The sequence below is a fragment of the Pleuronectes platessa genome, chromosome 20, assembly GCF_947347685.1.
Source record: "Pleuronectes platessa chromosome 20, fPlePla1.1, whole genome shotgun sequence".
Classification (NCBI taxonomy): Eukaryota; Metazoa; Chordata; class Actinopteri; order Pleuronectiformes; family Pleuronectidae; genus Pleuronectes; species Pleuronectes platessa.
In genome coordinates, this window is record NC_070645.1 from 19,576,873 (window position 1) to 19,589,195 (window position 12,323).

A 12,323-nucleotide genomic window follows, 5' to 3' on the forward strand; every position below is an offset into this window, starting at 1 on the left:
CTCCTGAGTGCAGTGATTAACTGAGCTGCCGCTCTTTCAGGATCACAACAACACAGACTCACAAACACACGTGTGTGTGTGTCATGTCCTCTTACTTGTGTCTCATGTTGTCTCTTCCTGTCCGATGCACGTGTGTGAGGGTGAAACCTTCAGGACGAGCTTCTCCAGCGCTTGGTTATTTATTTCAGGAGCAGAACATCAAGTACTCGGCCACTGGAAGGATTCACCTGATGACATCACAGGGCAGGCTTTGCGTTGTTATGGAGACTGTGTTACTAACTCAAACACTCTAACAACCCCCCCCCCCCCCCCCCATGGGATGGAAAAGGCCGACAATTTCCCCCACATGATGTCTTTCAGCTACACAATGAGTTCACATGTTTTTCTGAGGTGTGTGGAGAGAACAAATGAGTCAGATTTAATACATCTTACAACTAATAATAATGAATATCTTGATTCCAGTGCTAGTATTATCTCAGTGTGACACGTTCCTGTTCAAGAACACGGAACAGTGCACATGCATGTTTTACTGATTCAGTATTAATTGAACTTAATGGAGAGGGACCTGACTTGGAAGTAAATTCCGTTATTATTTCCTGTGGCTGAAGCTGACGAGAGTAGATTCAACATTTGCTAATTTAACCAACCCCCCCCCCCCCCCCCCCCCCCCCCCCCCCCCGAGGCCGGACGGAGCCCGAGGCCGGACGGAGCCAGTACAGGTGGGTGTGTGGGGGGGGGGGGTAACGCTGTGGTTGAAAGCACGGGAGGAAACAAAAGAGAGAGGGAGGTTGTAAATCACGTGTAGAGAACGAGACGCCGCTCGGAGAGAACTGATGATGTCAGCGGTGATCTGCCGCCCGGGCGTCGGCGCCGAGAAGCCGGAGTGTGGATGATGCATGATGGGAGGCGGCGAGTCGAGACGCCGGTGGAGCCGCGGCTTCACCTCAAGCTTATTAGGATCCTGGAGTCGGGAGTAAAGATGCTGAGCCTCAGTCTGAGGAGCGGAGAGACGAAGCTTCGCCTCACTGCCACCGAGCAAAGTGGATTCAGAAGTTCAGAAAGTTTTTGGGAAACTTCAAGGAAATCATGGAACTTAACACAGGAAGTTTCCCAAAGAGAATGAGTTTGAGGAACATGAAGAGTCCAAGTGGAAATAACCTAAAGTGACATATGACTGTTAGTCATTAGTTTGATGGCCGACATGACAGCTCTCAAAAAGTGAAGCCAAAAGCGTCTGGATCACCCCCTGGTGGCCGGCTGCAGTACTGATCACAAACCCTGCGTCCTCCATGTCTGCGCACGGGACACGAACGAGACTGACACGTGATTGGTCGGCTCTTTAACACCTCGTCCGATTACCTCATCAGGGCAAGATGGCAGCGTTCATATCTGGGATATTTCGGCTTCATCTCTGGATGATGGGAGGAGCTGGAGACGTGTCGTCCATATTTACTTTCACACAAATATATAATATTATGAATCTGACTGAATCAGGATCAGTTGGTGGTGACAACTCGTATCCGTATTATTTTAGACACATTTTCAACTTGAGGAAGAATCAATTCTGAGGCTGGAATCTCAGACATTAACTTTAGTTTAAATGTTAATGGAACTTTGTATTTGACCTCTTTCATCAAATCTTTGTCTTTTCTGCACAAAGTGGACGAGACGTTAAAAGACGAAACGTTGAGGAATCAGTGTCTTCGTGACATTTTCAACGTTGCTAAGTGACTCGACTTGGACTGTTATATTTATATAAATACTTATAGTGTCGGAAATAGTTGTTTAGATTTGTCGTGTCCCATCTTTGTTAATTTATATAATCTCATCTTTACCTGAATTCTTTCACTCGATAGTAGAATTGTAATAATTTACCAAGGCTGCTGAAAACTTCACGTCTCACTCCACTTGTATTTCTATGAAAGAAAAACTTTTTGTTTATTACGTCTGCCGGCTTTGTTAGCAGAAAAAACCCAGAAACTACTTGAACCAATTCAGCTTCTATTCTTCTGCATTAAATTGTAATTGTGTGTATTTATGTGCAGAGAAGAAGCGGAAGGTCAGCTGACTCGCCGCAGGATGTCAGAGCGGCTGATTGGTCGAATTCTCCTCTGAATCTGAAGGTTTTTCTTTTACCTCCGAACAATCAGTTTGAAAAGAGAAACCGTCCACTCCCGTTTGAACTCTAATTTGCAATCAGTGCTTGGCATGTGATTGGCATCAAGCTACCTCTGTGCAGGTGACTCATCCAATCAGGTGATAAGAACCAGTAGAAGATCTAGAACCACTGGAGCCAAATGGAAACTTTCGAGCTGAGATGAATGAACGTAGGAGATGTTGCCTCATCCAACATTCACCGTGCAGCCTTCACGAGAGGAGACACCCGTCTGTGTTCAGACACTGGCGGAAAAAAAGGCTTTGAAAGGTCGCCTGTTATTTGGAACTAATTTTTCAAACCTTCGAAGATGTTTTGATAGAGTGATTATTCATTTTTTTTCAATCTCTGCAAACATTATTTTGAGTTCTCCTTCCAAACCTCGGCTCTCTTGTCAGTCTGGATTCTGTTTTTCGTCTAGTTTGATAATTTGCTGATAATGTGCACAGCCTGTTACTTTAACTCCTTATTTCTCATCGATCCTTGAAGCCCTTTATTTTCAGCATTTTGAATATAGTCTGATATTTATCCTCTTTAAAGCTTCTCTGTACAGAAGCATCTGCAGCGATACATGAGAAGGCTTTTAATCCTTAATCAAAATTCTTTCCTTGACATTTCTGCTTCTGTGTACTTCCGTCTCTTCTGCAGCTTGTGCAGATTTGATTAAAAGCGATGTTCCCTCGCCAGTGTCCTCAAAAACATCCCGATGTTTCTCTGCTTCTTTTTAAAATCGACGACTCCATTACGGCCTAAGACGTCCATGAGGATCTCATTAACTTTGATATGATTAGAATCCATTTGTTGCATTGATGCTCCCGCAGCTGTATTGAACTGAAGTGTTTTCTCGAGGCTGAAACCTGAAACACACAGGAATCGTTTTCCAGACTTATAAAATCGATTTGTCTACTTCGGTTTAAATTATTAACCACGAATGAAAAAGAAAAACCTGGGGGCTTTTATTTCATCATGTTTTCGCCTCAGGAAAGATTTTGAGCTGCTAACTCAACATGTGGCTCAGGTTCATGAAAAATGAAATATATACAGTTGCAGACAGGGATTGTGTGAGTGCACGTTTGAAGACACATATCCGTGTTTGACTCTGTTTTCACTGTTTATTTTGTTTTTGAGCGTGAGGCTGTTTTCAGGTCTGAATCGGTCAACAGCTCGTGAGTAAAGGTTCAAGTTGGCCCGGCTGACAAACAGCTTTATTGAAGTCACTTTGCAGTTTACAGAGGATGCAGTCATCAAGCAGCACATGACTCAGACTCCAGGCCAAGCTTCGGAACACAGAACACCGGGTGAACAACCCGTGCACGTTGGTTTCTTTTTTCTTGTGCGTTTCAAAAGCACTTCAAGTTTAAAAAGGCATAAATAAATAAGGCAATATTGAAAATAGCATTTACAGAAGATCGGTTCGTGAACCACGGTCCCAGAGGATCATGTCTTTACATCACAGTGCAACATATTTAAGGCGAGGATAAAAAGCGACAGGTCACACGGCACGTACATGTAAATACACTCGGTGGAACCCGTCCTGTTACGTGAACATGAGGAAAAGTTAATCTCTGTACAGTCACATTAACATGCTGAGAGTGAGACACAACCCACATGTGCAAAGAGTCACACAAACGTGTACACGACACACAAATTCACGAGAGCTTGGATTGGAAATCAGACGAGTTTCACAAGAAATCTTACGTTACATTAAATCGAGGTGAAGATCCACAAGAAACACATCAATGATCAGGTAGAAGAGTTTCATCACCTGTTTGTTCACAGGTATAAATAAATATGAGTTTAAACCAGAAACACTTATCAGGTGACATGTTTTCGTGCCTGATCAATACAAAAAGCCACGTTATTCACATTTCAGGATAGTTCTCTGAATCATCTGTTTTGCACATTCACATTTATAATAACAATAACAACACATAACCCTCGTTGCTGTAATGATTTCACAATTGTACAAACCTGAACTTTGAGAAAACTATCAATAAATAACTCCTGTGCGATAACAGGCAAACAGCAGCAAAGAGGCAAATTACACAAATGTAGAGTTTTCTTTTTCATTATACATCATAACGTCAACATTAAATCTCATCTTTGTGCGTTTATCCTTTCAGAGCAGCTTTCAAAATCCCCCCTGACACCTTTTCTCTGCAAAATACTCTTTAATAGATTTATAATCGGACATATTTACATTTGTATTTTGGTAAAATACCATTTAAAATACCCTTTGAGAAGATTGTCTCATGATTGAGATCTAAGAGGGACATAAAATAATGTCTTTTACTTTAAAATAAAACTAAAACTGTTTCACATTTTCTTTACATTCATCGGGATGCCGATCAAAAAGGAGTTTACACTTTATAAACACCAGGAACACATGCTCCCTAATGATCCAATCAGCCAATCAGGTGGCAGCAGTGCAAAGCTTAAAGTCTGCAGCTTCAGTTCACGTTCACATCCGAGAGGGAAACGCTGGTGTGAGATCTTCCCCCCCGAACATCAGAGGACGACGGAGACAAGAAGGAGACAAGAGGGGGGAGGAGCTAAGAGACACGCTGAGGTGACTCCAGCTACAACACGTCCAACCGCCGCGTGGACGGTTCTACATCAGCAACAACCACGTCAGACTGCTGGACTTCAATCAAATGCCAGAATCGGAATGTTGTTACCGACCATGTGGCCATTTACCATCTTCACCAGTCAACTTCCAGCAAGACAACTGGTTTGCGTGAATGAAATCTGCAGAAATGTCACGTGGACGTGGAGCAGAGCGTCAGAGGAAAGCTTCTGACACGTCGAGTGGGGGGTTCCTAATAAAGTGCACATATTCTCATGGCTCCTGCGACGAGGAGGACTCTGACACATGAAGGTAGTTTCTCATCTCTCCTTCATTTCTTCAAGATGACAATGACAGATTTGATTTATTTATCTTTAAACAACACGTGAAGGTGTAAAGAACCGGTCGGATGAGAGATGTGTTAATGAAACACGGTTTGTTGGTTTGTTCAAACACGTGTTGGTCACATTTACTTCAAATTGCACTAGAGCAGCAGGACAGTGAGAGCGTTCGTCCACAGAGCGACACTCTGCGTTACACAAACATTCCTCCTCAGAATCCCGACTCACGGCGCCACAGGCGAGCGCCGCTGCTCTCATCAATCATTCACAGCGACTGTGAGAGAAGTCTGCAGCGACTCCAGCTCCAAACATCAAAGTCCTCGTTGGCGTCGTGTTGGCGTCCAGGCCGTCGCTCGCCTCCCGCCTCACACACACAGCAGAGCGTGAGAGCAGCAGAAGATCTCTTTGAAGGTCTTCCTCATTTCCTGGCTGCGGAAGGCGTAGATGATGGGGTCGATGACGGAGTTGCACATGATGAGGATGAGGTACATGTTGAAGTGGGACATGAAGCAGGTGCAGTACGGGTTCCTCGGGCACGTGATCATGAGGATGAGGTGGAGGAAGAACGGCGCCCAGCACACCACGAACACCCCGAGGAGGATGGTGAGGGTGATGGCGCCCTTCATGTTGGCTCGCTGGTGGATGGGGGCGTTGCCCGGCAGCGCCGCGATGCGCTTCATGTGCAGGCGCGCCAGCAGGAACATGTGCACGTACAGCGACACCATGAGCACCAGCATGGTGAAGAACATGGTGATGAGGCAGATGAGCACCGTGGTGCTCTCCGAGTAGATGATGAAGAGGATGCCAGACACGGTGCAGCACGTCCAGATGCTGGTGATGACCAGCATGGCCCGCCGCAGGGTGACGATGTTGTGGTATCTCAACGCGTAGAAGATGGTGATGTAGCGGTCGACTGCGATGGCCAGCAGGCTGCAGATGGAGGCCAGCAGGGAGCTGCAGATCATGGAGTCGAACACGTTGTCCATGCTCTTGATCAACGTGACGGGGATGGTCAGGTTGCCTCCGTTGATGAGCGCGATGACGATGGTCTCAGAGGCGTTGGAGACGCTGACCAGCATGTCAGCGACGGCGAGGCTGCAGATGAAGAAGTACATCGGCGAGTGAAGGTTCTTGTTCTTGATTATGGCAGCGACCACCAGGATGTTCTCCAGCAGGCTGACGATGCCCAGAGTGAGGAACACCTCGGTGGAGATCAGCAGCTGCTCGTAGCATCCGGCCGACGAGTCCTTGTCCTGAGATGAGAAGTCCTCGTTCAGCGGTGACGCGGTTTGGCTCCAGTTGTGGAAGCCTTGGCTCAGACCAGGATGAGCTGTCGTGTTCATGGTGTCTCCTGTTCTCTGTCCTTATTCGTCCATCTGGTCTCAGCCAGTACGGCTGTCAATCATCTTCTGGACGACAACGTAGATGCCCTCACGAGAGAAGGAGAGAGTCTTTGTCAGCTTTTCTTCTTCTTCTTCCCATTCAGAGAAACTCAGCCCTCCAGACGTCTGCTGCTGCTCTGAGCCGAGGACGATCCCAGCGCTCTCCTCTCCTCTCACAGACTGCAAAATGAGAACTTAGGGAAGGAGAGGTTCTCTGAAGAGTCCCGATGAGGAGGGTGAGCAGAACGTAGAGGAGCTGCAGGAGGAAGAAGAACCTGTTTAATTAACGATGAGCAGGAACGTGAGCGGCAGAGAGAGCAGAGCTCAGCAGCTGCTGTGTGAGCGCAGGCAGATCCTCACTTTACACTGGGGTCTACGCTCTCTCTCTCTCTGTTATACCACACACAAACACACACACTCTCTCTCTCTCTCTCTGTTATACCACACACAAACACACACACACACACTCTCTCTCTCTCTCTCTGACACACACTCCCCTCCAGTCGTTCGCCCTATCAGCAGCCTGAGAAGGTGGGAGGAGGAGCACAGTTTGGCTTGATGCATAAGAATGAATGGATTTGAGGAACATCACAGGATGTGAGATAGATAGAAAGACAGATGATGGATGGATAGAGCGATAGAGAGATAGAGAGATAGATACGGATGAATACAAATGAATTACTTAATTATCATGTTATGCAGGGAAAGCTGCATTCATTGAATCCTTTTTTTTGCCACCAGAGGTTAAATCATAAATATGTTTACAAGCTGATATACGACGTAATTTTTTGTTCCTGTTTCCGTTCTCATTTCTCGTGCTTTTCTTTAGCTGCTAAATATTCAGTTTTGTTCGTCAGCTACTTGCTTACATCCGAACGACCAGCAGAGGGCGACGTCAGAAACCATCAACTAAGTGCTGCCCTCTAGTGGATGTACTTTTAACAACCACTTCATCGTAAAGGACGCATTGGAAGCATGTGGGCACTGACAGTTTTATCGGTTAAATCTTTTTTCAGACGTAAAGTCACCATAAATGAGCCTCAAATTAAAATTCTTGTGCTTCTGGCAACTTGTCAAATATGAGCAAAATATTTATATGTATATGAGACACAGAGATTTATATCCGTATTTAATTTGAGTTTGTTTTCCACAAATAAAGTTTGTTTATTAGAATTAAAACTAAAGAGCTGGAGACTTTGAAACCGACAAACCCATGAAACGCTCTGAGCTTTGAGAACCTGCTTAGTAAACATAGTAGTTTCACTGTTAATATTAAAATGTAAAAATATACTTAATCCACATGATGTCACTGAGCAGGTTACATAAACCATAACATCCCGTATTCAATTCTCAGAATGAAGTGACGGTGTTTCAAGGTTTTTCTTTTTCAGGGTCTCACTGCATGTCTTTCAAAACAGTTCAGAGAAAAGCTGCCTCGTCTTCATCGCCTCAAGGTTCAGATGTTTGCGTCCGTCGTGAGGAAGAGGAAGATTTTAACAAAAGAGGTTTTTCTATTCGAGGTTCAAGTGTGAAGAGTCAAGAGCACGGACTCCACTCGATCCACGGAAGAACAAGGAGTCGAGCTTCTACACGACAAACTCTCGCTCTGTTGTAATGAATCTTATTAAGTTTAGATTCTGATATGAAACATGTTGTCGGACGGTGAATCTTTCATATTCCACATGATATGATGCTGAATCGAGCACATCCCTCCACTTGGGCCCAGAGCTCCCCTCATTCCATGAATCGCCTGATGCCACAGATAACGAGGCCGTGGTGGAGGCGTCACACTGGATGTATAGACGACACCTTTCAAACATGAAGTTACACAACCAGCATGTGATGAGAGGACGGAGACACCCTGCAGCCACCGACCGTGTCTTAACGAACAAGATGTTCAGCTGAGCACTGTATTTCACCCAGATCACATTAAATATCAAATAGTGGAACTTAAATGGTTTATTTTTATACTCAACACTCAACGAAAAGTTTCACTAATTCCACATATTCCACAACCACACATATACAAGTGAAGTTAAACTTGAATACTTCCATTTACTGCTTCATTAGAGACAAATCAAGTAACTTGAGGCTTTAAGCACATTCATATTCATATTTTTCCTTCATTGAAAGCAGCAGAAAAGACTCTGAAATCCAAAAGTCAAAAGGCTGAGAAATTTTTAATCTGCACATCTCAGCCATGTATCGTCATTTACATAATGGATTTTCAACTACTATGCAAATACGAGGTACACAAGTATTCTTAAGTGTGCTGAGTACTAAAGTTAGAATGACTTTTTGTCTGCACTTAAAAGTAACAGCACATAATAACCTGGAATCGACTGTGAGTTTTATTTTGCGCTCGGCTGCTGAGTTTGAGCCCAGACGACTAACATCCACTCCACAAATCCTCTGTTCATATAAAGCTGTGAAAACAAGCAGCGATTATTCAGTGTAAATAAACTGACGTGTTTGTTTGAGCGGCTGATTTCTCTCCTTTGTTTTTAGACATGCAGTGAGTTTGTGATTCTGATGTGAAGAAGCAGCAGGAGATCGTCCGGGACTCGATCACAACAACAGGGAAATGTAAAATCTTCACACAGGCGGCTCCTCCTGAACGGTGCAGGTTTAAAATCTGCTTCATAGCCATGAGAAGCCCTCGTATCACTACTACTACATAAACCTGTATTTTTATACTTAATAGTACTACACCAAAGTAAAAACACGTGGATTCTGTAAATCCTGTGAATCTTATCCACTGATGAATCAGATGCTGTGAACAAAAGAAACCAGTCAAGGTTGTTTCTCCTCTTTCTACCGGATCTGCTGTTACCATGGTAAAGATCGAACGACGGGAACCTCATCATCCGTCAGTAATGAAAAAATATGTGATAAACAACTTGAGACACAGAGAAATGGGACTTCACATTTTAAGATGGAGAAAGAGAAATGGACGAAGAACAAAACAGCCTCTAATAGTCCATGGGGGCGAAATAGATGAATCACTGGTTATGCTGAGATACAGGCGATTCTGTGATTAAGTAACTCAGGACTCATCTCCAGTGGAACCAAAAACTCTCCCTCCAACGTCAACAGCTGCAAAGTTCAATAGTCTTCAGGTCTTTTACCAAATGATGGAGTGGAAAGGGGGAAGTGAACATATGGACCCAAAAGACTGCCTCCATGACCCTGAAGACTATACCGGCGGGGGTTATACCTAAAAGCAGCTTTGCCATCACCCATTGGCAGTGGGGTGATTGGATGAAGATTGGGCCGAAGTATTTGTCATACATACTAATGGCGTTTCTCCCTATGCAAATTAGGACATATTCAATAAGTGTGGAGCTCATGTGCATATTCAAATTTATTTATAAAGAGACTTGTAATACGAAAAAAGTTACTTTTCATTTATACTTCTACGATGTAAAGTTTTATTGGGGTAGGAGTAAAGGAACAAATTAAGCTTATTTTAGTCCATTTTGGGCATATTCGATTAGTGTATAGCTCATTTGCATATTAAAATTCATTTTCAAAGAAACTTGTAACACAAAAAATGTTACTTTTCATGTGTACTTCATGGCACACATCGCGGATTGATGAGAATTTAACATATTTCCTCAACTAGGATTTATTAGGACTTTTAGTATGTTGTTCTGGACACCTCATAGAAATTATCTATGCTGAAAAAAAATTATTTTATAAATTAGTCGGTCGTAAAACTTTACTTTATGATTGATAAACGAACGTGGAATCAGTGTATTCGTGGATATGCTGCTGATGTCATGGTCTGTTTGGTCGTCAGTTTATTGTTCATCCGTCCTACACAGAGTTCAAAGCTGCAATACAACAACGTGATTAATGACAACGTGAATTCAATGATCACAAAGTTCTACAACATAAATACAGTCAGCATGAGTTTACACAGAAACAAGTCATATCCTGGGTTGAACAACTGTGAAAAAAAGAGCAGCTGATGAAGCAGAGAAACGACACATGAGGAAGATGAAGTCTCCTCGCTGAGCTGCTCTGATCCACGTGTACACGGTGATTCATTAAAGAGCCTGAAAGACACTGAGCCACAGTTCGAGGAGGGAGTTATGAGTCTGACGTTGTGACACAGGCTGAAATAGAACTACTTAGAGAGAGAAAGTTCTTGAGGAGGCTGCAGAACAATGAGGAGATGGAATCATAATGAGGTTGTTCTGCAGTTCAAGGGACATACACAGTGTCCTCGGGACTGATTCATTGAGGTAAAGAACAATTTCATTATCAACAAATAACCTTGTTACGTGAAGAGTTTGTCATCATCACAGAAGCTGGACTCGACTGTTCATGAGAGAGAGACACAAAACATCACAGTCGCCCCCTTGTGGTTGGCTGCAGTACAGGTCATGAAGCCCCGCCTCCTCCCTGGTGACAGACGGGACTGCAATTTGTCTCGAGCTGTGTCAAGCAGCGTGAAGGTTTTACCTAATGACCCCTCCTCTTCCTCTGTCCATCAGGAAGAGCTAAACATGCAGATGTAAAACTGATGTTAGCAAAAAAAATTGTTCATAAAGCACCTTTTTTATGTATTTGATATATCTTTTATATCATGTGAAATCATCATTAGGGCCCGAGCACTGACATGAAAGGTCAGGTAAGACCCTATTGAAATTGTAATGATTATTATTATTATTATTATTATTATTATTATTATTCAGGCAAATGAATTGGCTGTTTGAGGGCTATCACATGCTCAAATTCTTACCAAAATTGGCAGAAAGCTAGAAAACCTCAACCCCCCCCCCCCCCCCCGAGACCCATGGAACGGGTTCACATTGACCGATCTTCACAAAAATCGATACACAGTATCCTGCAACTGGAAAAACGTTATCCTGCTATTTTGCATTTAGTTGCCATTTTGGCCATATTCCACATTTTTACTTTGATATACTTGTACCAGGCCTTTCCCACGGGATTAATAAAGTATCCATCTATCTATCTATCTATCATCAGATCAACTTCAAATTGAGATCAGTGTCATCACAACAAGATGGAAATAAAGTTATTAAAAGTTCGTTTTTTCGTCACATGGTGTGACCGTGGCGGGCGTCAAAGTTTGATTACACGCCATTAAAACACGATGTTCTGGACCTACCAGTCCTAACATTTTTAGAAATTGCATTTATTATTAGGGCCCCAGCACTGACAGTGGGAGGCCCTATTGAAATTGTAATTAGGGCCCTTTGCAGAAGATTAGACAGTGGTGAAAATGTACGTATTCTGGAGGAATTTTCAATGGGCGTCGCAAAATGTCTCAAACTAAAGCAAAACTACGAAGTGATATGAGTAAGTGCCATTTAAGTGCTAATAAAGTGTTAGTTTAAAAAAGTTGTAAGTATTTTTTTATTTTTTTATTCAAGATGTAAGATAAGATGCATTTATTAATCCCGCACACATGCACAGACAGACTGGTTCCACCATCTAGGAGCCAGGGTTGTCTCTTCAGTGGTCAGTTAAGTAGCCTGCTGATTAAAGATATATTAATATAAAAAGACTTGAAGGCAGACGACTCTAGCTGGGACTTATGAGCTGGAAAACACAATGGGACCCTAGCATGAAGCCTTGAATAGCCCAAGTTCAAATTTGATAACAACTGTAAGGGAAATGTAACAGTTGATTTCCCCTTTGAGTGATCATGATTGAATCTATTACAATGTAATCTTGATCATGCTGTTTTCCCGTCCTACTGAATGTATATTGGCCTGATTGCTCTAGACGCTGTAACCTAATTATCTCTAGACAATGTAACTTTGATCATGCTGTCCTTTACTACTAAATGCATATTGGCCTGATTGCTTTAACTAGGCATTGTTGTATTCATGTGATCAGAGGAT

The 12,323-nt window shown here is 43.2% G+C and overlaps 1 protein-coding gene across 1 annotated transcript; it reads right to left on the bottom strand.

Moving 5' to 3' along the window:
- Positions 1–5,427: 5,427 nt before the first annotated feature.
- Positions 5,428–6,405, bottom strand: mc4r (melanocortin 4 receptor). Its single transcript, XM_053412633.1, has one exon. It carries the CDS (start codon positions 6,403–6,405, stop codon positions 5,428–5,430), a length of 978 nt encoding a protein of 325 aa, XP_053268608.1.
- Between the last annotated feature and the right edge of the window lie 5,918 nt (positions 6,406–12,323).